The 24,889-nt window shown below is 51.8% G+C and overlaps 1 protein-coding gene across 6 annotated transcripts in view; it reads right to left on the reverse strand.

Moving 5' to 3' along the window:
- PRDM11 (PR/SET domain 11) overlaps positions 1-24,889 on the reverse strand; it is a 53,931-nt gene that overhangs the window by 9,553 nt on the left and 19,489 nt on the right. For 3 of the 6 annotated variants that reach the window (XR_010990167.1, XM_068161596.1, XM_068161595.1), the window contains exons 4-7: positions 24,542-24,804; positions 21,237-21,304; positions 4,428-4,615; positions 496-1,146 (exon numbers count right to left, since the gene is read on the reverse strand). Coding sequence is in view for 5 of the 6 variants with exons in the window: in XM_068161596.1 (XP_068017697.1) it covers positions 496-1,146; positions 4,428-4,615; positions 21,237-21,304; positions 24,542-24,804 (1,170 nt within the window). In the remaining variant the exon portion in view is untranslated. Of the gene's footprint in view, positions 1-495; positions 1,147-4,427; positions 4,616-8,697; positions 12,284-14,064; positions 14,478-21,236; positions 21,305-24,541; positions 24,805-24,889 lie in introns of those variants that run through there. The other 3 variants (XM_068161600.1, XM_068161599.1, XM_068161597.1) reach the window with 3 other exon arrangements.

Below are 24,889 nucleotides of genomic sequence, written 5' to 3' on the forward strand. Positions count from 1 at the left end.
AAATGTGTCTTCAGAGAGGGATGCACAGTTGTGTTAAGGCAGTGAAGGAAAACAGAGAGGGCTTCCCAAGGTGGGACCCAGCGGGAGGTGGTTTCACAGACAAAGAGCACATGTGTCAGTGCCACCACAGAGTCATTCAGACCAGCCTGGCAGCTGTGGAGGGGCTTCCGCTGGAAGAGAATGTGTCAAAAATACAGCAAAGAAACTGTCTGCAATGGAATGTCTCTTTTATTGGCAGTGCACGAGCGGTTACAACGGCAACAACGAGAGCGAGTTGGCATACAGAGTCTTTCCCAGACAGCTTTGTTTGGTTTGTCCACTGTGCCCACAGCAGTGCCAGCTCCCGGCCCACCTGCTCACAAAACCTGACAATGAACCTTCCGCAGAGCCACACGTTCACCTGAACGCTCAGAGCAAAAGGGCCTTAGACAGGTACACAGCACACTACGCTCCTTAGGCAGGGTTTGGAGAAGGCTGCCACTCGGCAGGGCTTACCTGTGGGGTCCGAGAATTCTTGGAGCTCAGGTACCTGGGACGGTAGGACGGGTGGCTCGGGTAACTTCCCAGATCTCAGCATGTCTAACTCGGCCTGCAGCTCCCGGATCTTCTTCTTCAGACGGATGCAGTTGGGGCAGAAGGAGGTGGTGGGGATTTCATGGGAGTTGCCTTGTGCAGAGGCCAGCGACAGCTCAGTCGGGCTGTCTGCTGTGAGTGAGAGGGGCTCCTCTTCCTCATCTTCAAGGCTGCCCATCTCTTTGGCTGAGCTGAAAGAGGAACCGTGGGGGACCTTCCACTCTCCCTCGCTCCGGTTTCTGCTGAAGTTTAGGGAGCCGTGCTGCATGGCACCGCCACACTTCTCGAAGATGTCTTCGGCTTGGTACTTGGACGCTCTTCGGATGGAAAGCGGTGTGCTCATTGCCAACTGGTTCTCTTCAAACTTGGCAGACTCTAAGGAGGCCTCCAGGACGTCCTTGAAGATGAGGTCAATCTTTTTTTTCTTTGTTTGGGGGTGGGACTCCCCCTCGTCACAGCTGCGCTTATAAGGGCTCTTCCCTTGTTTTAAGGTGGTAAGCTGGAGCGACCCCCTCCCGTCCTCTTGATTTTCTACATGCTTGTCCAGCTTCTCCCTCTGCCACTTCCTGTCTCCTAGAAAGGAAAACGAGGGGTGGGGATTATCACAGGGAACCCAGCAACATCCCTCAAATCTAAAAACTCAAACGAAAAAAAGAACAAAAGGGCATTTTTGAACCCTGCGGGTCTGCATGTCACGTCACCCGCCAGGCAAGTGACACAACTCAAGTGGACAGCAAGGCGGGCGAGAGGAGAGCCCTGCTAATGGGCATGCCTGCAAAACCAGAGACAGTCCTGGGCAGCCACAGCCGAGGAGGACCCACAGCACTTTAGAGAGAAGAGAAGCTACAGGCAGCTTGTTTTAACCTAAAGGCACGACCAACCTGCACTAGAAGGAGGCTAGGAGGTGAAGGCCTGACCGCGGTGGAAGCTAATGCCCAGAGCCCAAGCGCCGTTTGGGCTGGCCGGAAGACCTGTGCCTGTGTTGACTTGGTAAAAGGTATCCCACGAAGAGCAGTGCAGAGAGATTCGGACCGTTCCGTGACAACGCCGGTGCCCGTGCACGCCACCGCGCCATGTCTGACAGCCCCCTGCCTGTGTCTCTTGTTCAGCTTGGAGGCTGCTCCAGAAAGGCAAAGGTAAAGGAGGAAAAATAACCTGGCACTCTGAAACCCCAAGGTACTCAATGCCAGCTGAGCTACAAAGGGGTGGATGTCCTCCAAGGATGGGACATGTAGCTCGTCCCAGTGGAGTCTAAGAGTGGCCATTTTGTTACTTAAAAAAACCCAACAAAACAACCAAAAACAACCAACAAACAATAACAGAAGCAACCTCACACAAATCATTAATTGCTTAAAAGAAAGGGAATAGCCAGATTTCCTTACCTGGAAATTCAAAAGACGATAGGTTTGCCTCAATTTCCATCATTTCTTCTATCTTGTAAATAACTTCAAGCATTGATGGCTTTCCAAACATGACGTTGCTTTAGGCTGAGGTTTGGGTTGGTTTGGGTTGGTTTGGTTTGGGTTTGGTTTGGGTATGATTTGGTTTGGATTTGTATTTGGTTTGAATTGCTTTTAAAAGTGCATTCATGCTTTCATAATCACAAAGCCACCCTTCCCTTGCAAAGGAGAGCAAGGCTAAGAACTCAGAGAAAACACAAGGCTCACAACAGTTAGAGCAAGGCACCGAACCAAGGGCTGGTCTGAAAGGTAGGGTGTTTACAGGGGGTTGGGATGCTGGCTGGCAAGCACAATCACTTCTGGACTGAGTTTGTCACCACTGAGCTCATTTTCAACACGCTGATGAGAACCTCTGCAGGCAAAGCTTTGAGCCTTTGCCCTAGTATCTCCCCTATGATGACTGCTGGCAGAGGTAGGGGTTTAGAAAATAGATTCTTCTTCAGACATTGGGCAACAGGCTGCCCAGGGAGGTGTTCAAGAAATGTGTGGACATGGCACTCTGGGACATGGTTTAATGGCCATGGTGGTCTTAGGTTGAAGGTTGGACTTGATGATCTTAAAAGTCAAAACAGTTCTATGGTTCTATGATTCTTTCTTTTTCTTTTTCCTTTTTTTTTTTTTTCCTTGACCACCCAAGGGGTTCAGCCCTATGGAAAAGCCATGAAACCACGAGGGGTGATCCCTCCTGTTTAGTACTGGTCTCAGCTCCACTGATGATGGCGGGTCAGAAACTACAGGTAGAAACAAGTCCTTGGCACCACGTTATTTTCCTCTGGGGTTAATAATGTACATCACTTCACCATCTGCAGGGAATCAAAAAACTTTCAAATAGTAACCCAAGAGATTGTGGTGCTGCTCCCTGAGCACTTCCCAGTGCCCACCCAGCCAGGTCTAGCAGAGCCCAAATGATGCTTTGTTTTAACAATGCCTCTGTACTGCTTCTGTGAGCGCAGGCTGAGCCCAGCTCACTGTGGGGTGATCTGAGGGGTCCTACGGTGGCCTCCACAGCCACGTGGGTTTCTGCCTGAGTGTGTGGTAGGCTATGGCAGGTCCTGAGGAGTTCAGAGGCAGATCTTTACTGGGCCCATAGCTCAGAGCAGGTTGTGAGCTACCATTTGACTGACACAAACCATGACACGGGCTGAGTAAAGGCACATCTGCCTGGCAGGGCAGTCACTTGTAGTCTTGGTGCCCTTACAGAGCAGCTCTTGCTCTACTTTCAGAAAGGACTAAGCCACCTGGACAATTAACGTGTGCCTGGGATGTGGCAGAATCAGTAAAGCCATCAGTGAACAATGCTCATTAGCAGAGGAAAGCATGGTGGTACCCCTCTGAACTCAGAGGTGGGAATTGCCCAAGTACGGCCCTCAAGACGTTACACTGAGAGTGCACAGCAGCTCCAGGGGAATGAGGACAACCAGCTTTGTCAGGTCATCTTGTCCACCCCATGACTAAAAAGGAGACACCTTTTACCAAGTCAAGGCAGCAACGGCAGCTGTGTGATAATGTAGAGGGCAACCTTCATGAGGAAGTTAAGCGGTAGTGTGGCTGCCCCTCCCAGACCCTGCCAGTGTGTGGCCAAGCCTGGAGAGAAACGCCCTTCAGCTCTCAACAGCATAGAGAGGAACCAGTGCAGCAAGGACTTCTGCCTTCCTCTACCTTGCTGACACTACCCTGATGCAAAGGCTTTGTTCCAGCACAGCTACTCTTTAAAGATAAACTTTTTTATCCAGGGGGAAATCAGCCTGACAAGCACACAGCCGCCTGTAAGTTGTACACGCACGCTAAGGTTGTGAGATTAAGGAGCCTCTAGCTGATGTCACGCTGATCCCAAATTATCTTTCTGAAGAAAGAGGAGATAAATTAAGCGAGGAAAAATGGACAAATACCCCCCCCAAGGAAAGCTCTTTCATATACACACAGAACCAGCAGCGGCTCCCTCAAACAGGCTGCTCACAGGAGCCAGGCAAAGCAGCACCGTTGGAAGAACCTAATGTCTGCCTGTGGGGCCACCAGCTCGGCAAGCTGCAGGCCAGAGAGCCTTGGGATGGAGCAGCACTGTGGTCCCCTGGTGATGCCTTGGCCCTCACAGCACACACACGACACAACACGACACATGACAGGGCACAGCACCAATCTTTCTCCTGTGACCTCCACGAGAGCAGTCACCTTACTTTTCTGCTCCACCCGTCCGGCCACGCCAGGCCTCGACAGGCCATGCCACGCCACACCATGCCAGGCAGAGCTCTCCTCCAGAGGAGCTCTGCTTCTAGAAAGGCAGAAGCTCTCCTCACACAGCTCCTGCAGCACCTACTACACCCACCACATTCGGTCCATTGAAGGAGGCAGACCAAAGGGATGGAGTGGGACAGGGTGGAGATGGAGGGGACTCACCGCTGGTGAGGTTTCTGTTGATGGTCTCCTGGGACATGCTGTGCAAGCGCTTCATGTAATCCTCGCTGTACCAGACCCGCAGCTTCTCCCCGGGGTGGATGTCACGGCAGGCGCGGAAGTAAATCCTCTCGCTGTGCTGGAAGGCCATCAGGTTCTGCTCCCTCTCCTCCCGGGAGATGATCACGTACCTGAGGGTGAGGTGAAAAGGCAGGTGTGAAGCACCAGCTCTGCTCCTTTGCCCCACCCTTGCACCAGAATGACAACCACAATGAAGCCAGAGTGGCATTCAGAAAGAGTCATGGACACAGCCAGGCTGGAAAGCGCAGGGCTGGAAGCAATGGTGTGCAAACTGCCAGAGACACAGGACAATGAGTGTGGGCACCCAGGGAACACCAAGCCAGTGGGTCCATTTCAGTTGGGGAAGGGATGACAACAATGTCCATCCAACCTGAAGAAAGTTGCCCAGGGAGGTGGTTGGGGCCCCATCCCTGGAGATATTCATGGTGAGGCTTGACAGAGCTCTGGGCAACCTGATCTAGTTGAGGATGTCCCTGCTGACTGCAGAGGGGGTTGGACTGGATGACCTTTGGAGGTCCCTTCCAATCCAGACCATTCTATGAGTCTATGATCTATGTCAGTAAGGGTGACATAGGCTCTCACAGGCAGAAATATCTTTGCCTAATGATGGAAACAAGGATTTCTGGACTCCTTTACTTTACATCCCAGGGCCTCCTCTCTTGTTCTCCAGAACATGGCACAGTCCCTCTCCCTGTCTCTTCCCCAAAATACTGTTTCCCTTTTTAGTAGATACCAGCTTTCTTTGCTTGTCTCCTCTTGGACAAGCAGAAGGGAGATGCTGAGGACAGAACCATGTGCAGGGGGGTATCTGCTGTCATCCAAAAGGAAACCAGAGACATACCAGTACTGGGAGGTTTTGCACTTGGGCATTCAGGAGAGTGTCACAGGAAAACACAAACTGCAAGCCTCAAGAAAGCCCAGCACCACGTGGTGGGGGATCTCCTGGCAGTGCTGGCAGAGAAATCACTTTCTGGGCATGGGATTCATTTCCCTGCCATAAACTGACTGAATTTCTGCTCAGCAGAAATGTGTTCACACCCACTTCAAGCAACTGTCCCTCTGTCTAACTTGGTCTTAGATGTCTTACAGATTTAGAGCTGTTTGCTCTCACATGCCTTGTGCTCTTGCTAGAGGACATGAAAGAGGCTCGGTGACACCAGCTCCAGCTGCTGCCCAACATGAGCACCTGGGACCAGGAGGAGACCCTGTCACCATACAGACACACTCAGAGCAGATCTACAAGGTGCACAGCTAAGAGCTTTTCCTTCTCCTGCACTGCTCACCTCTCTCATTCCTCACTCCCTGTTGCAGTGAAATTAACGAAGGCGAGCAGCAAATAGCTCGTCTGGCTTCTGCTGCTAACAGGCCTTGCCCAGCTGTTCCAGCTCGCAGCTATTTCTCTGGCTTTAGAAATCAATCAGTTCCCCCTGAACACTCTTCCCTGCTCCAGCCACGTGCTTACACAGGTAAAGACAGCAACCACCTGCAGTAGTCACACCGAGGCACACGCCAAAGGTCACCACTCTGGTGAAACAGAGCACACCTAACCAGCCTGCAGCAGCTCAGACTGCCTGAGGCTCCAGCAGGTCTGCTCCCACTGCTAAGCAACTGTGCCTGTGCTTGCCACCAGCTGTGTTTGTGCCTCCTGGGCTACCAGGATGCTCCAACATCTTCAGTAACTGTTTAAAGAGCAGGCTCTGGCACTGCCACAATCAGCCAAACGCTGGCCTTTGTTAGCCCTTCTTTTACTCCTGGCTGCAAAACAAAGGAGTTTTTAAACCACCACTGTGTATTTGGGAAGGAAAGGAGCCCGAGGAGCTTCTGCAGGGCTGTCACTTCTGGGGTCAGCCATCACTCCAACAAAGACCTTCAGAGACCCAGGAGAGATACACCCCCTGAGGTACAGCACTGTGCTGTGGTCAGTCTGATGTCTGCAGCACAGGAGATCCCAGGGGAAGCTCTCCCAGTCCAGGTGGAATGCCAGGATGCTTCCTAGTACAAGCTTTGGAGATTCTTACAGCTGCTCTGAGCACCACTGCCCAACCATCAGCCAGAGCAAGGACAAGATCAGGCTGCTCCTGTGGAAGAGCACAGCTCCCTGCAGCTCACAGCTCCCCACACCACAGCCAGGACTCCTATCTTCACAGCCAGGAGCACTGAGGAACCCATGGGGCAGTGCATTCCCAGTCCTAGAGAAGTCTCTCCACCCTGGGTTTCCCATAGGAGAATCTCAGCCATCACATCTTGTAAAAATAATTTATTCAGATGGTTTGGTGGAGAAACAGAGGGAGCTGGGATCCCTCCAGAGAGGGACCCCAAACACAAATCTCTGGGCAGTTATCCCCTGACAATGTTTGGGTCTGGGCTCTTCTTCCTCATTGGACCCTTTCCTCATCTCCACTTCCTCTTATCTGGAGGATGCAGCCTCTGCTGCCTGATGTGGCCACCTTGTTTTCCACAGGATGCAGCCTCTGCTGACCAATGTGGTTGCCTGGTTGTGCATGGGATGCACCAGCCCTGAGACCTTCCTTCACAGAACTAAGGTGTAAGTTCAGCCCAAGTTCACCACTTTTGGCCCAACGCCTCAGCAAGTCTGTCAATGGGTTATGCCCTGGAGTTTGTTTGAGCTACTGCAACACCCAGCAAACTGCAGTTAACAGCCAGATTGAGGACATTCCCTAAAACACAACATTGCATGAGAAGGGGAGAGTCTGGTTAGCTATTCCCACCAGATCCCACTTTGATTAGCAAGTATTTTACCAGGCAGGAGCAATGTTTTTCTTGTCTGCTCTCCTCCTGCCTCTAAATCTCTCCAAGTCAGCATCCAGTGCTGCTGCTTTCACCAGGAAGTATGAAAAAGCCCTTCAACAGGCAGCTGTGGGATAATCCAGCCACAAACAGATTTCATCACAGCTGCTGGCAGTTCCTAACTGGTTTGTGCTCCAAAAGGAAGGTTTTACATCTGTGGTGCTTCCCTGAGGTGAGGTAAATGGGGATGAGATCATCTGCAGAAATGCTCTCCAACAAGTGCTGCCCAGCCCTGGCAAAAGCAGCCCCAGGGACACCAATGACACAGGTTATGAAGGGCTGCATGAAACCCAAGGTTTAAGACACCTCATGCAACTGCACAGCAGGGGGTAGAGCAGCAATTTCCCCAGGACAGACGAAACCACTCCACAAACCAGCAACCTGCTTGGAGCCCAAGCTGCCTGCTGAGAGGAGAAGACTGTACCAGCCTCCCTTTACTGATACCTCTTGCCCTGGCTGAATCTCTCACGTCACCAGCAGCTCTTCCTGTGAAGGCTGGGAAATGGCCAGTTCCCCTCCTGCTTCCAAGCACTTTAGCTGGCCTGGGTTTGGATGCCTGGGATGGGCACAGCTAGGTTGACACAAGGATTGTGTGCAGACAGGAATGGCCCCAGAGGAAGAGCAGGGCTGGGGCAGACCCAGCCACCTGGAGCTCTTCCTTTTCCTGCAGACAGGCATGGCCACCAGCTCCACATAGGTCATTTCATGTCCTGCTCAGTCCAGGCAACGAGCTAGGCTCGGGATGACCACAGACTGTGCCCAGGATTATTCAGGACCAGTCACTGCACCAACGGAGACCATTTATGACCCATTTGGGGCAACCCCACAGCTGTTGGAGGGCTCTGGCAGGACCATCTTTCCCATAGCCCTTCTAGCTAGCAGCAAAAAAAACCCCATCCCCTCTTTTTTTAAGCCACAGCCCACTAATGACACCAAACTGCCAAGTTTTGGGCTGGCCCAGTCATCATGCCCAGTAAAACACCACGGCATTTTCTGGTACCTGGGACCATTGCTCCCCTGGAGGGGAAGGGAGGACCCAGGAGAGATGGTGAGGGAAGGAAAGCCCCACAGATGGAGGAGACTCAGGTTTCCAGCCACCACCCTCCAGGATTTGCCCTGTACCTCCCCTCTGCATCTCACACTAATGGCTGGCCCCAGAGCGTGGGAGCAGGGAAAAGGCCTTTCCCAAACCATCACTGAGCAGGAGATCCCACACAAGAGAGGTTCCACCAGCCCAGGCAGAGGCCATGGGGTGCAGTACCCACAAACCCTGCCGAGCTGTCCAACACCGAGTGCCTTCCGCAGACCCCACATGTGCCAGAGGTTCGCCAGCGGTGTGGGACAATGACACGAGAGGAACAAAGGACTCGACAGCAGCCGTGGTAAAACTCTGGGATGTTTATTGCATTCTTAACAAAAATGCTCCGAGCCCGGGGTTTTGTCAGCACGTACAGGACATGGAGATGCTGGGGCTGAGCACAGCAGCTGGCTTGGACACAGGCACTTACTTCAAGAGGACGTATGGGAGGAAGCGTCCTCTGCGAGCCAGAACAGAAAAGCCATTCCACCAAGGGGTCTACACAGGGAAGGAGGTTATGTCCCCAGGTCTGGGCCCATCTGGAACAGTCCACAGAGGAAACTGGGGGCAGACATCAGGAAGTTTACAACGCAAAGACCTTGCTCCTGAGCAGCCTTTGGGGGTTTGTAGCGAAGGCCGTGCTCCCTGCACCAGGACTGCATCCTGAACACGTCTGTGTGGGCACACTGATGGTAGGGACTAGGCCAACCCCCACCAGCACCCAACACCTTCCTCCTCTGCAGACCTGGGGGTTCCTGGAAGGGACCCCCCTGGACAACATCAGAGCTCATTTGATCAGTACATCCACAGGTTATAAAAATATAAAACAGTAGTTTTGATCTGTAGCAGCAGCACCATGTTGACTCAGGAAGCCTCAAACTGCTCACTGTTTTGGTTCTCTTGAGATTCAGGAATCAGCCCCACTCCTGCCAGAGCTCCCAGCCTCCCCTTCAACTGGAGGGAGACCAGGACTTCTGCAGGATGCAAACCTTACAGCAGAGATAAAATGGTATCCCTAGGGGAAGGTGAGTAAGTCCTGCCCTGGCCTGGCACCAGCACTAGAAGGAAATGTCCCCTGCCTGGGTCAGGCCTTTAAAAAGAGGTTTTTTCCCTTGCCAGGCCTTCCTGGAGCAAGGGCCTTGACTGCACAACTTAAAATACATCACTTGGCTTTGAATTAGAGAATGATTAAAAAGGAAGAAGGCAAAAGCAGGACAGGAATGCCTGACACAGCAGAGGTACAGCGAGCTCTCCAGAGCAGAAGCCACTGCAGCACCCTTTCAAAGGCCAGGCCAGGCAGCTGAAAGAAGACCCTTCTAGACCACCACAAATCAAACCATCCTTCTGCTATACTGCACTGCCTAGATTCAAGGCAACTTTCAGGCCAAGGCTGTAGCCCAGACATGGCAGGATGGTGCACATTCAGGTCAGCTTGAACAGCTTGCTGCAGCTCACCTCCACATACAACAGGACAGCCTGGAGAGCAGCAGCAGCATTTCGGCAACACCTTAGCCCTTTGGCTCGCATGGCAGTGGTCCAGACTTTCCCAGGATGGGAGAAGCATGGTAGATACCCATGTGCAGATCGAGGAGAAGACTTCACGTGTGACCACTACCTGAGGTGACAACATTAAAACCTAGTTTCAGACTAGGGGATGCAAATGGGACACCTGATGCAGGGCTAAAGCAAGTTAAAAGCTGTCACATGGTTGTCTGTGTCACTATAAGGAAAGCAAGCAGCACAACACCAGCGTGGCCAAGACTGGACACCTTTGTGTCAGACTGCTGGAGCAGGTTCAGAGGAGGGCCACAGAGATGATCAGAGAGTTGGAGCACCTCCTCTCTGAGGACATGGTGCAGGAGTTGAGGCTCTTCAGCCTGGAGAAGAGAAGGCTCCAGGGAGAACTTCGTGCAGCCCTCCAGTACCTGAAGGAGCTCCAGGAGAGGTAGGGAGAGGCTTTTGACAAGGGCTGGGAGTGACAGGATGAGGAGCATTGGCTCTGAGCTGGAAGAGGGGAGATTGAGACTGGAGATTAGGAAGAAATTCTTTACAGGGAGGATGGGGAGACACTGGAACAGGTTGCCCTGGGAGGCTGTGGATGCCCCATCCCTAGAAGTGTTCAAGGCCAGGCTGGATGAGGCCTTGAGCAACCTGGAGTAGTGGAAGGTGTCTGTGCCAATGCTGGGGGGGATGGGGTGTGTGGAACTAGATGGTCTTTAAGGTCTCTTCCAACCCAAACCATTCTATGATTCCAGTCTACACAGCTGTGAGTTTAGACTGTCAGATCTTCACAGCAGGAGAACACAGCACAGACCCCACCCTAAATGACACCAGGTGCAATGGAACTGTAGGGAAGCTGGCACGATTACAGGGACACAAACCCAAACTGCTCCCGGGGTCAGAAGCAAGCCCTACAACTTCCCTGGTTCCTGTGTAGTCTCTCCCATTTAGAGGATGGTGAGGCAGCTCAAAACTGAGTCTTAGGACATGGAAGGGAGTAACATGGTACAGTTCTCTGAGATGTTGCCATGGTATGAAATCACTGCCTTTTAACTGCAGCTGTGAAGGATAGATAGGGGTTTCAGACTGGAGCAGGCCAAGATTGAACTCTTGGCTGTCAGTGCAGGGGGCACATGCCATAGCAGCCCTCCTCAGTAGTCTGAAACCACACAGTGCTCAGGCATGTCCTCCTGTCCTCAGGATTGTGCCTTCCTTCCTGCTCTGCACAAGCTCTCCTTTCCTACCCCTCTCCCCAGACTTGTGCCTAGGTCCCAGTAAGCACTGGATTGCTCATTAGTGCTGAATGCAAGGTCAAAATAATGAGCAGCAGGAGTCTGCAGAGCCCTAAGGGTACTGCATCTCTGCACAGTGCATACTGTCATGTGCAGGAAGATGAGGAGAGGGCAGGAACAGGGGCCATCTGTGGGCTGATGGCAAAGGAAGCTCTGGAGAGCACAGTCTCAGTAACCAGCACTTCACAGGCACAAGAAGAGATCAATTTCCACTGCATCTCTTAGCTTAGAGTGCTCCAAGCACGGGGAAGGCAGTGGAAACTCCTAATCTCTATAAACAGGAAGATGTCCTACACCCCAATATCTGTAAGACTGAAGATCCCTCTCTGCCCCAGGCAGGGGCCAGCCTGACTATTCAGCTACCAGAACTCACACTGTTCTGTCAGCTATCAGCAGGGTGGGTGGGCTGGGGGCTGCTGACCTTCCCCACAGCATACTGGTAGAGATGGAGAGGGCTTTGGAGCACGCAGTAGCTGAGGAAGGGGCACCCTTCTTTACCCTGTGTGAAGCAGACTACAAATGGTGCTTTCTCTTCCGTGACCTGGTAATCCGTGCAGGGGGAGTCTTTTTGGTGGGGGCTGGGTTACACTCTGCACTGGGCTCAGGGGGCTGCTTTGAGCCAGCTGCTTGCAGAATGGATCCCTGGAAGACCTTAGGATCTTGTGTCCTATGGAAAGCCTGGAGCCCATCCCGGATTTCCAACAGAGTCTGGCACATCTGGCCAACCTGGCTGCTGAGGTCAGCCATCCTCTGCCCGATGAGGTGCATGCTGCCTGCCATGTCTCTGTGAACGGCCACCAGCTGCTGGCAGAACTGCCTGAGCAGCTCCGTTTGCTGCATGTGGGATCGGAGGAGCTGCCGGTCCAGGCTGGAGAGGGATGGGCTCCTGGTGAGGGCGCGCGAGGGCCTGGGGCAGGAGGTGGTGTGGGGGCATGGACGGTGCAGGTCCTGCCTTTGGCCAGTAGCTTCCGAGTGTTCTGATGATGAAGAGGCATGGAGGAAGGAGGGCCCAGAGAGCTGGCTGAGTCCTGCAGCAGCCCTCTGCAGCGAGGAGAAGCGGTGCTCCTGAGAAGTGCCTGGCATCTGCTCGTCTTCATCAGCTTAAACAGAAGAGGAAGCAGAACTTATTAATGTGAAATCCCTTACACCTGACTTCTGTTTCATGGAATCTCAAAGCACATGGAAAAAGCATTGGCCCCTCCCCCGCTCCCCACTCTGCCAGTGGAGACAAGCCTGCAGCTCCTGATGCAGAACTCAACATGCATGTGCTGCAGCGTTAGCGGCTGGGGCACAAGCTCAGCCCTAAGAGGCCTGAAGAGTAGGCAAACCCAGCCAGCCGAGGAGGAATCCTTCTGCCACGGGGTCCTGCACACAGCCCCCTTCGTTACTAGAATGTAAAGCCAATTCAGACAGCAATAGCGGCTCCCCCCGAACCATAAGCAGCTAGAACACGCCAACATTTTAGAGGGACTCGCAACAGCCCTCATGTCCAACCCTGCTCCCGTGTCACTTCTGACAGCCTCCACACCCACACAAGCACAGATGTAGTCTTGGCTGCTCACCACGTCTCTGCTGCAAAGCCACTGTGTAGCTTGGCATCACTGAGATAACCATGCAGTCAGGAGTAGCAGCAACAGGGCCCTGCATTAACTGGGCAAGCAGACTTGATGGACAACCAAAGCAAACCACCACAGGAAGGTTCTCACGAGTCTGATAAATACCTCCTGATGTGCCAGTTCGCAGGCACAGGCACACCGGCCGCAAGAAGAGATGATGCTTCCCCTGTTCCCATGCTCACTATCTCCTTGCACAAGCTGTACTCATTTTACCTCTGACACAGCCCAGCTGGCCTCCAAGATGGAGGCAAAGGAGGACCAAGCACCACAGTTCTTGATGGTTTTTGTCCCTGCTTTCCCACTACTACTTCAGATAGAAGGCCTAATGTGGTAGGACATTAGGTCTTGTATATGAAGCAATATCTTCCAGACCATTGGAAGAGGCCAACCAACACTCATAAAGCGCAAGTTGGCTTCTTCCCAAGAAGTCATCCCTACTTTCTCCCTGTTGTACCCCTAAAAGCTCACAGACCAAGAAGCTGAGCCTCCGCACGAGCGAACCCTATGTACGCAGCTGGGGAAGGGACCTGCAACAAGCAGCTTGTGGTTTAGCACTGGAAGGTGCCTGACACTTGTGGTGCAAGAAGATGAACTCAGAGAGCAGGGCCAGCAGCTTCTCTAAAACAGTGGAAGAGGGAGTCATTATCCCCCTTGCTCACAGCACTTGTGCTGAGCCTTCAGACCACCAGTGAGAAACCGTCGGTGTCCTGGCCTCTGAGCACAACCACTGTCGGGTGTGAAGAGAAAGACTTAACAGCACCCATGCCACAAACCACCAGTGATCAGAGTCCCCAGGACAGGCCTCCTGGAAGGTGCTGACCCTGCAAGTGACCTACTAGTGAGTGGCAAATGATTCTTCTCAGCTTGACAGTACTGTTGTTCTGTCGTGGTACATGCAAGATGAAGAACCAGCCCCTACTCCTTTACAAGCACTTTTTTTCCACAGACTGGAGGCAGTTGCACTTCAGCTGCAGATGTTCCCTCACCTGCAGGATTAGTTCAGACTTAGAACCCATTAAGAGCAATGTCTACCCTTAGAAGACAGCATGGAAAAGGATTAAAGAGATAAAGAAGATGGAAACAACTTTCCCTCAACCCATCTCAACACCCCATGACCAGAGCAGGCTGTCTCAGAACCAAACACGGCAGTCGGACCAGGCTTGACAGGCACCCCAGCCTCTCCCAAAACACACACCACGCTCTTCTGGTGTCAAACTGAGACAGGCAAGCATAAGACAAAGAGGTGTTAAGGCAGTGATACTTACAGCTGATGGAAGGGCTGTCAACCACGTCCAGATCCGCTCTCCGGAAGCCGTGCGCCTGGCGTGACGAATGCAGCGTCGACTCGATGGCTCTCTCGTGGGCGGTCAGGACGATGGCCGAGGGCCGCCCCGTGCTGCCGGGGCTGCAGAGGGACCTCTGCATGAAAGCCAGTTTGTCCTTGGTCCTTCTCTTCATGTCGTCCCATCTGTGCTTAATCTCTTTTACAGACCTGGGCACCTGGCTGACTGATGTGATCTGCCTGGCTATGCCTTCCCAGATCTTGTCCCTGTCAGCGTGGGACAGACGCATGGTGTCCCTCCCAAACAGCATGGCTTCGTTTCGGGTCACCTCAGTGACCAGAATGTCCAGTTCCTCCTTTGAAAACTTGGGCTTCCTCTTTCGATCTGCCATGTTCCTTGGGTTGAACATCCCACAAAGCACAATTGGGTAAGGGAAATCAGTGCAAAGCAGCCTCCTGCAGCCAAGCCCTCGCCCAGTGTGGCAGCGGGGCAGGGGAGCTGGGTGGGACCCAGCTCCCCCCACACACAACCACCTCTCAGTTTTCCTCAATCACACCGGGGAAAGGCAGCTGCTTTGTTTTTTAAGAGGAAATGTTCAAGCTCCAGGAGACGAAACACCAAGTGACACTAAGTGTGAAGGAACCTCCTCAGCTTTTCCAGTTCAAGTGACACATTAGCACTCTGCCACCCTGCCTCAGGTAGGACAGTTGTGGTGCAGCCTCACAGTGCTCCCGGCAGTGTGTGTGCAGGAAGATGCCTGAGAGCTTGCAAACACCTTGATGAATTGGCTTCTAAGGTGACATCACTCAAAAATAGGTTCTTGAGGAAATAGAGAGGACTGAAGCACCTCTTGTCCTCTGCCTGGCACAACACACAACAGACTCTTTCCCACCACCCTCACCATCAAAACTTGCAGGATGTCGTGCAGAGATGACATCAGTTTGCGTTCTTTTCAGGGCAGGGAGATCACAACTAGACTCACAGGCAAGGTCGGGGCTGCTCTGCCTGAAGAAGAGAAGGGTCTGGGAAGACCTTATATGGGTCTTCCAGCACCTGAAGGGGGGTACAGTAAAGCTGGGGAGGGATTTATTACAAGGCCTTGTAGTAATAGGGCAAGAGGGAACGTACTGAAGCTGGAATAAGGGAGACTGAGACTAGAGATTAGGAAGAAGTTAAGGTGGGGAGACACTGGAACAGGTTGCCCAGGGAGGTTGTGGATGACCCCTCCCTGAAGGTGTTCAAGGCCAGGATGGATGATGCCTTGAGCAACCTAGGCTAGTGCAAAGTGTCCCTGACAATACCAGGGGGGATGGAACTAGATGGTCTTCGAAGTCCCTTCCAACCCAAACCATTCTGCAACTCACTTTTCCCAAGGAAAAGGTAACCTCAGCACCAGGGGTGCTGCACATCCACCATTCTTCTGCTTCACAGCAAGCTCTTGTCTCACCCAGCAATGGTTGCCCATTGTTCTCAAAAGGAGTGAGGCCACCCACTACTTCTTCCTGACTTGGCTTTGCAGACAGTTCTGTTGACAGGAGCCTGCACCCCGCTCCTGGTGCCTCAAACAAACAAGTTGTGGCTTCAGCCCATTGAGAAGAAGAGGAAGCCACCCTGAGAATGAGTAGCTTTGTCCAAGCTCTGTGTTACTTTTTCTAGCCACAGCTGAAGGAAACTTTAAAAAGAAACAAACCATTAGTCCCAACTGTGGCTTTTTTATTGGGGTTGGGGGACCCCAGAAGGTAGCAGAGAAATCAGACTGCCAACATGTACGTGAACAAGGTGGCAGTGGAGACAGGGCAATAATCTGGGCATAGGCATGCAGAAGAACAAGGGAAAGGCCAGAGGCCAAGGAAGAGCAAAACTGCTGGGAGAACTTTGTATGCCTTGATGTGCATTGGAGCAGAGAATGCTACAGAATGGTTACTCCAGTGCCACATCTTACAAAAAGGCTCCTCTAACACCTCCTCAGACAGCTAACCCCAGGGATGCTGGAAACTTCTTTGGAAAGGGTCAGCTGTTTTGGTGCTCATACCACGTAGGTCTTTGTAATTGAAAAGGAAGTTATCAGACAGAAATCTCCAACGGCATGGAGAACACAACACTCATCTGAAGGAGAAGACTTCAGTGTTACTATCAACTGCCCCCCCAAAAGCTGCCACTTCCGAGCCTACAAGTTCCTGTTTGAAAAGGCTATGAAGGTGTAACACAGAAGAAGACATCTTAAGGTTAGGACACTGAACAACTGGAAGCCTGGTGTGACACCATGGCAGGGAAAAGCTATCGGCTTCCATCTGTGTTGGTTTTCTTCCTGCTTATGGTCCCAAATGAAATGAAAGCAAAGATGCTATTAATGGCAGACAGCATCTTTGGTTTCATTTTATTGGAACATACTGTTGGCATCTCTGCAATGACAGGGGAATAAATCCTGGCTGGGATAGCTACACCTACATTTAAACCTAAATCCTTGGCTGAATGCTCTGTCTCATGGGCAGGCCTGAGCTACCTCAAAGTGCTTTCTGAAACGCTGGTCTAGGCAAAGGCCTCGGCATGTTTCCCACATGCCCCATGTCTGTGATGGCTCTGCTGGCACCTTCCAGAGTTCCTTCCAGCATTGCTGTGACCAAGCAGAAGAGGTGGCTTGGGCTGCCCTCATGGGAAAAGTGCTGGTGAACTGCTGCAGACCAAGAAAAGTTTACAGAAAGAAAGGGTGACCCTTGTCAAAGATGTGGTCTGAGTTTCTCCTTACTGCTGTGTCACTGCTGTTTAATGAGCCTCAGACATTGGCGCCCTCTATCAGTGTCAGAGGCTGCTAACCTTGGTTTAAGATGGGAAACCAATAGGAAATGCTTCTCAAATCCAGGCCATATAGAGGGATAGCTGGAAGCTAAGTGCACAGATGCATTTCACTTGGACACTCATAAATGCATCCTTGAGGTACCGCATGGTGGAGCTTCATTTACGGAGGGACAGAATGAACATGTGGGGAAGATGGTAATGAATCAATAGAGAGCCAGCAGAGCACTTGTTACCCTGACCTCAACGGGAAAAAGAACAACCCAAACTGCAAAGGAAAACAGGAGTTCTCCCAGCTGCACACTGGGAGAAGGGCAAAGGCCAGGTGGAACCTTGAGCCCATCCAGCAAACCTGTGCTTCACATGCACTCTTCTGCAGGTACCCACAACAGTATCAGCAGTGCCTCCCGATGGCGGAAACAAACCTCCACCGAGAGGCTGCTCGGCGGCAAGGACTAACAGGATTCTGGAAGATGGCTCTGGGTTAGGGTGAGGCTGGCAGAGGACAAGTCCCTCAGAGCAGCTCAAAGCTGCCTCTCTGCCAAATCCATGGCTTCTGCCACCAGCCAGGCTGCACTGATGGGCAACTACAGCCTTCCCAGACAGCGTATCTGGGATCCACAAGAGCTTAGGACAATCTGTGGTAGACCTGGATGTTCAGATTTCAGTGTTACCTCTTGTTTGCTCCAGCATGACTTGGATCAAAACTAGCTAAGGTAACTTAAGCATTCCACCAGCGAACTCACTACACAAGGAGTAATGAGTTCTGGCCAGTTTTAATCACAAATTCAATTACTGCTGGCTTCCCAGCAGGCACATTAACCTCCTCCTCCTCCTCATAAAAACACAGACACTGTAACTGCCAGAGGGATCTTTTTTCCCCTCATGCATTTCCTCCAGCATGCAGGATACCCCTGGGAGCAGTCACTGATATTTAAAGTACCTCTCTGGGGATGCTATGTGGGTTTGAGCAACTTCCAGAGGAGCTCCAGCTGTAGGTTTGTAAATTCACACCTCAGCCCAGGTCAGTCTTGGAGCACAAGTCAGTACAGCTTGAAAAACACATGTGACACCGTCAAGCACGTGAGCAGTGGCACTTAAGGACCACCCCACAAAGATATGAACCAACTGCTCTCTTCTCGGCCTCCAAGACATTTTTCCAGAGCTCTGAAGCATTGTTTTTTAACGGGGATGACAGTCCTGCAGGACTTTAGGATCCCTTTGCTCTGCATAAATGACAGTCTGTAAGGGGTAAGAACATTTGCTCCACTTGCTGTGAGGGAACAGAGGCAGTTTAGAGAGTTTGCCAACATGAGTTGTGCACCACAGGCTGGTGGCTTTTCCTCCCCCTCCTCCCCTTCACATGGGCAGGCAGAGTAACCCTTTTTAAAAGCATTTTTATTGTTAAAAGGTCCTCTGAAGTCAAAGTGGCTTCTCAGTTCTTACAAGATTGACTGATATAAGTTGGTCCTGCTTTGAGTCAGCCATTGGAGCACCTGACCAGAGCTCCCTTCCAAGCTTTGACATTGTATGAAGATCAAATCTGAGACATCTCCATTGTAAGGAAGACTTACAGAACAGCTTTGCTCTCTGTGACCTCTTTGTAACTGTCTTTGGTGAGGAGAGGGGGCAGTGAAGGCAGCAAAGGAGAAAGGAGTGAGGAAGTCTTGCACCAGCCTTTTCCCACGGACTGAGGGGAAAGATGAGTTTGACCTGTGCCAGGTCTGAGAACCCAGGCACAGGTGTAAGAAGGGACACAGACTAGAAATGCCCACACTAACCTGGAGACCTCACACAGGAGGCATTCCAATTCAGTTCAGCAACAGCAGTTTGCTGGTACTTTCCATCCTGCATCTCAGCCTGGGCCAAGTGATGCATACACAGAGGGATGCTTCCTGGTCAGACCCACTTATTTTTCAGGGGTCTCCCAAAACTGAGGAACAGAATTTCCTCAGAAGTCGCCAGGAACAAGGGTTGGTTCTGCACTATCCCTCAAAATCCCCAAGTGCTTCCACCAGCAGCAATTTATGGTTTGTGCCCAAGAAAGCACCAATTTCACTCAAATTTTGCCATGATCTGTGTTAAGAGTCCCCAGGAAAGCAACAACAGAGGAAGAAGTTTGCAGAGATCCCTGCAGGTCAAAGCCATGGAGTTTCATGAAGTACTGGAAACAGCAGAGCTTTACCCTGGACAGAGGTGAAGAGTGCCAGCAGGCAGCTTAGGAGAACATGCTTCCAGCATCAGGAGCTGTCTTGACTGTCTGAAGAGGGAAAGGGCAAGAGGATGTCACCATGGCCATGCCATCTGGTGCTACTTCCTCCCTAACTCAGTGCCCTGAGTGAAACCAGCAAGTGCTGCACGGCACACATTGTCCTCAGTGGGAGCAGGACAACGGACTCGGACATGGCAGTGGGGCAACAAAATACAACAGCCAGATCCACAAGGAGAGAGGAGGCAGCCCAAGCTGGCCTCCCCACCCCATACCCACCTAGCCAGAGGGCGAGTTGATCTGCTTTACAAAGCACTCCATCTGTGAGTGATGGCAAAGAGCACCATCTGAAAGACGAAGAACGAACGTGCTGGCTACAGCCTCCTCGAGTATGGCTCCCTGACAGGACAGGTCCCAGTGCAGGGGATGAACTTCACCTCTGTCTGAAAGCAGCTATCAGACCCAGCCAAGGCTTTTTGAAGACCACCACCTCCACCTGAACTGTCAGACTCTGTGTAACACTGCTATGCAAAGCAATTCTCCAGAGTAAAACCAGAAAGCTCAGCAACAGTGGTGTAACCCAAACAAGACCTTGGACACACCGTTCCCCAGGAGAGCTGCAAGCAACCCCTTTCCACACCACTACAGCCTTCTCACCTTTCAGGGCTCTACAGAACAGCACAGGCCACACTCATCTGGAGTCTTAACCATGGCAAATACAAATTCTTTGGTGCTGACACTATGAGTAGTGCCTATTTAAATACAGACATCAAGATTATGTCCATGGCAGCAGGAAGAGAAGTTCATCATGGGGTTTTTGCTTTCCAAGACTGTTTTCCCTTAGCTTCACTATCACCCAGATCACAAAAAAGAGCCAGATCTAAGCACAGAATCTCACTCTGATTTTTGAACTTGGCATTCTTTATTTCAATATCTATGTCCTCCTACCTATCTGTCCACTGCTTTTGTTTGGAGTGTTCCCAGCCTCAGCCCAGGCCTAACACGTACTCTCATGCAGCAGTGAGGAGCTGCATCAGCTGGGATTCTTACAGAAAAATTAGATCCTTTGCTGAACTTTACAAACATAAATGTCAGAACAACTGCTCTCCAAGTTGAGAGTCAAATAGAGCAAAAGTGATGCAACCAGATTGGATCAGCTAGGTCAGCCTGCATCTGGCTGCACTTCGCACTCTCCCCACAGAGAGTGGAACTGAGAACTCCAGACACCCAGGCCGACAGACCAGTTAATTCCCATGCTGCTTTACTCTTGTATGATAAAGCCTTCTTGACAGCAACCATGTCCAAAACCCACCCCTGACAGCAGGCCTATGCACCAGGGCCTCAGAAGGCAGCAGTGTGTGGCTTCACACAGGGAACACAGTGACTCATCACTCCCACGAGGCACTTGGGTGCTTTGGCTCCACCTTGGGAGGCCTCAGGAGTGACCTATTTTGCAGGCATATGCCAAGAGGAGCAGCACTGCAGCATGGTTGAACACGTCCCCTTATCGGTGCAGCTAACAAACCGGTACCAGCCCCATTCCTGACTGGAATTTGGGTCTTCCCCCTGCTCGGGGTGCTGGTGCCAGCAGGGGGAGCACAAGCACAGGCACCATTTCTGCTGTCCCTTGGAGCAGCAGGAACTGGTTTCTCCTCACACAGCAAAGCTGACTCTACCATTGACAGCCACCACAGACAGTTGTTTCAAGGCAAGCCCAGAAAGAAAACAAACCAAGCACTCCTTCAGTGTCTGTCAAATGGGAAGGGACAAGAACCCCCAAACAGAATCAAACTTTACCTTGAAGATAACGCAAAGCATTTTGCAAATATTGAAACACAATGTGAAAACCAAAATAAACCCAGAGTGAGGCCTGCCAGCACTTCTAAGAGTGGATAAATAGGATCATCTTTATCATTTGTCCTCATTCCAGACAACAGCCACCCTCCAGACGCAGCCTCTTAAGGCCCTTTCATTGGATCTGACTCCACAGGATTCCCATCATGACAGATGCTGAAAGGGCACAAGCACTCCCTTCACCGAAGAGGTTGTGGCGTTTTGGTTTGGTTTCCTGCCACACAAATCAACAAGGAGCATCTGATGGCCTCTCTGTGGAAGAGCCCCAAAATGGAAAGCAGAAGAGAGTTGGACTCACCTCATCCAGTTTGCTTTGGTTTCATCCGTCCCATCAATGGATTTGTAGCGGTTGTTCTTATCAACGATCTGCGGAGCAAGAGAGCAGATGCAGCACGTCAGGACAAGCTCTGTGCCTCTCCAATCACTGCTTCAGTTCCAGCCTTAGAGGCTGAGGGAGCTGGGATTGTTTAGCCTGGAGAAGAGGAGGCTCAGGGGAGACCTTACTGCTGTCTACAACTACCTGAAGGGAGCTTGTAGCCAGGAGGGCGTTGGTCTCTTCTCCCAGGCAATCAGCACCAAAACAAGACGACACAGTCTCAAGCTGTGGCAGGGGAAGTTTAGGCTGGAGGTGAGGAGAAAGTTCTTCACAGAGAGTTGTTAGCCATTGGAACGTGCTGCCCAGGGAGGTGGTAGAGTCACCATCCCTGGAGATGTTCAAGAGGGGATTGGACGTGGCACTTGGTGCCATGGTTTAGTAGTCATGAGGTGTTGGGTGAGAGGTTGGACTTGATGATCTTTGAGGTCTTTTCCAACCTTATCAGTTCTATGAAGTTAGGACATGACACTCTATGCCATGAACCTCAGCTCCCCACAGTGCCACACGCTGCTGTCCTGGATGAGTGTGGAAGCTGCTCTGAACTGACTTGGAGGCACCTTCCCACAGATAAAGAAACCATAGGTGCAGCTGACATGACTCTCCCCAATCCTGAGGTATAGAAGATTGACTTCTCCTTCAGGAGAGGGCTCAGACACACATTTGTTTTACAGACAGAAAACCCTTAGCAGTATTTCGCAGCAGTAGCTGCTCTCTGTTTTTGTTCCCCCACCTACAATGCAAGTCCCACGTCTCATTTCTCTTGGTAACTACTATCCACTGACCTAGTGACATCTCTGTCTCATGGGCCAGCCACGGTCTGTAGTACTAGGGGAAAAAGAGACAGGTTTTGGTGCTGAAGTCTGCATGTAGATCACTTTCTGAGGATTGGACCTCCTCTTGCCTGGCCTCTTGGGCCACCTGCTCTGCCCAAGCAGGCTCAGAAAGAATGCTGCAGGTCCATAAGCGAGCTCTATCTTTCTTCTATCCTCAAAATAAAAACCAAAGCAGAGAAATCTACTGCAGGAGCCCTAGAGGTTGAGTGGGGATGGAAGAATACAGCAAGGGGGAAAGGAGAAGCAAGCTCTGCTTCCCATAGCAGTGAACTGTGCCATGGCACATGGTCTCCTTTCATGAATCTATACTCTTAAGCTGCTAATAATTACAAGAGGCCAGTGTTTGCCTGCTGGGTTATCAGATCTTCAGAGAAAGGGGAAGATGGCCAAGGTCTGACTCCACAGGCCTGTGGACCTACAAGGATGATTAAGGGACTGTGGTGAAGGCACAATATGCCCAGATGTTGAATCTTGTCCCAGCATGTGGACAAGATTCCCCCTCCTTCAGGAGGAAGACAAAAGCCAAGGCATTAGCCAGGCCAGCACGCACCCAGCACATGCAGTGCTCGTGCAAATACCAAGTATGGCATAATCCTAGCTTCAGGCTTTCTATAGGCTGAAGCCAGTTGTTTATGAGAGTGCCCATTGGTCGAACCCAGCCTCGAGGAATCTATAAGTATCACCCCAGTTGGTAAACAAGTTGCCCCCTCTTTCACTTCATCTCTGTGCTTGCTCGAGAGAGCAACTCTCGAGCTGCAGCCTCTGCCATTGAGCTTATTGTTGTTAGCTTTTATCATACATGCACACATACTGAAAGCCTCTGCGTCATGAGAAGCAATTGTGAGGATCATCTCCACAGAGGGAGGACCTTTGCTGAGCCTGAGGAGCCCAGCATCACTACAGCCAGTCATACCGACCGGGAGAGCCCACCGTGCCACCAGGGAACTGGACCAACCCCTGAGGGTAAGATCTGCCCAGCTGCCGGGGAGAAAGGACTTGATCAAGACCGAGTCCACATATGCCTAGCCCCGCCATAGTGGGAGAGGAGCCACCACGTGTGCCGCTCTGAGCCCTGTGAATCTCAGGGAAGACTAAAGCACTGTTCGTGCCTATACTGCACCCAACCCGGGACCACTCCGAGTGTCCCGCTGCTCCTTTAAGCTCAGTAAACGAGAATCCGCTGCCTAACGCAGCTGCATTCTCTCTCCAAGGCTGTTTGCATCAGCCCCGAGAATTGCCGTGGTTGGGCCAACCCCGTAGCTTTGCCTGCTGCCGTGTCCTCCGAGCCCGCCTACCGGCAACCGTCGCCTTGCCCTGTCGTGCGAGCCAACTCCCGAGGGCCGACCCCACAGGCCGACCCCGACCAGGACCTATCCCTGTTGTCTGGAGGGAATCAACCGAGTCCTGAAGGGAACCTGCTTCTGAGCTAAGCCCAGGTTCCATTATTCCCTCTCCACTGCTGTGGAGAGAGGAGACAGTAACCCAACGCCGCCGTCCAACTCGCCTAAGAACCAGTCCAGCGCCAGTAGTCTGCCGGACCCCTACCTTGCTACAAACAACAGCTACAGAGTACCTTCCACGTGCTTTCCATCCACTAGCACTCAGCTCAAAGTATCTGCGTCTAGCAGAGTAATCGCTGACGTATAGAAAGATTATAATACTGCTGTATATAGCCAGGAGCCACCCGCGTCCCGCCGAGTCGCCATCTAGTGGCCAAGCGGCGGAACTGCACCCTTTGTTATATAAATATAGAAATAGTCTGTAACTAGCTCAATTAAGTTCTAATCATAACACTGAGCCACTTATGGAATGTATTTCACAAATGTGCACTAGAACATGTATACAAGTTAGTGATTCACCGGTTATTAATAGTTTGGTAATTAATAAAAATAATATTTTCATAATTCATATTTCATATTCATACATTTAATAACCTCTTCACCACAGGGACTTAAATATCTCTCCTATAAAGAAAGACTGAGAGAACTGGCACTGTTCAGTCTGGAAAAGAGACTGAGAGGGGATCTTTTCAATGTCTGTAAATATCTGAGGGGTGGATGCCAAGAGGAAGGGGACAGGCTCTTTTCAGTGGCACCCAGTAATGGGACAAGGAAGAATGGATATAAGCTGGATTCCACCACAACATGAGGATTAACTTTACAGTGAGGGTAATGGAGCCCTGGAACAGGCTGCCCAGAGAGGTTGTGGAGTCTCCGCTGAAGACTTTAAAGCCAGCCTGGATGTGTTCCTGTGTGGCCTACCCTAGGTGATCCTGCTCTGGCAGGGGGGTTGGACCAAACAATCTCTGGAGGTGCCTTCCAAACTCTGTAGAGTCCCCCCATCTCTGAGCTGCATGGCTGGGCTGTCACTTTGCTGGGGAGCCACACCACTCACCAGCCACGAGAAGAATCCTGCAGACTTGTCCTGGCTAGAGATCTGCCCCTCGTAGGGCCCGAAGATGTGACCTTTGGGGATCACCTCGTTCACGCAGCGCACGTCGTTCTCCCCACTGGGCTCCTTCACCACCTCCATGCCAGGTGGGATGGTCAGCGCTGCCCGATCAGGGATGCCCACGGGCACGGGGGTGTCCGACACGAACACTGGCGGGCCATGGTTCGGGCACTCATCCACGAAGTACTCCTGGCAGGACTCACAGACTGCAGAGCGAGGGAAGCAGGGGTGAGGCTGGGCAGGTGGCATGGATGCCTGCACAGGCTCACAGGACAGCGCACCGCAGCTCCC

Source organism: Melanerpes formicivorus, unplaced genomic scaffold (assembly GCF_026170545.1).
Source record: "Melanerpes formicivorus ecotype bairdi unplaced genomic scaffold, bMelFor1.0.p_v2 SCAF_58, whole genome shotgun sequence".
NCBI classification, from domain to species: domain Eukaryota; kingdom Metazoa; phylum Chordata; class Aves; order Piciformes; family Picidae; genus Melanerpes; species Melanerpes formicivorus.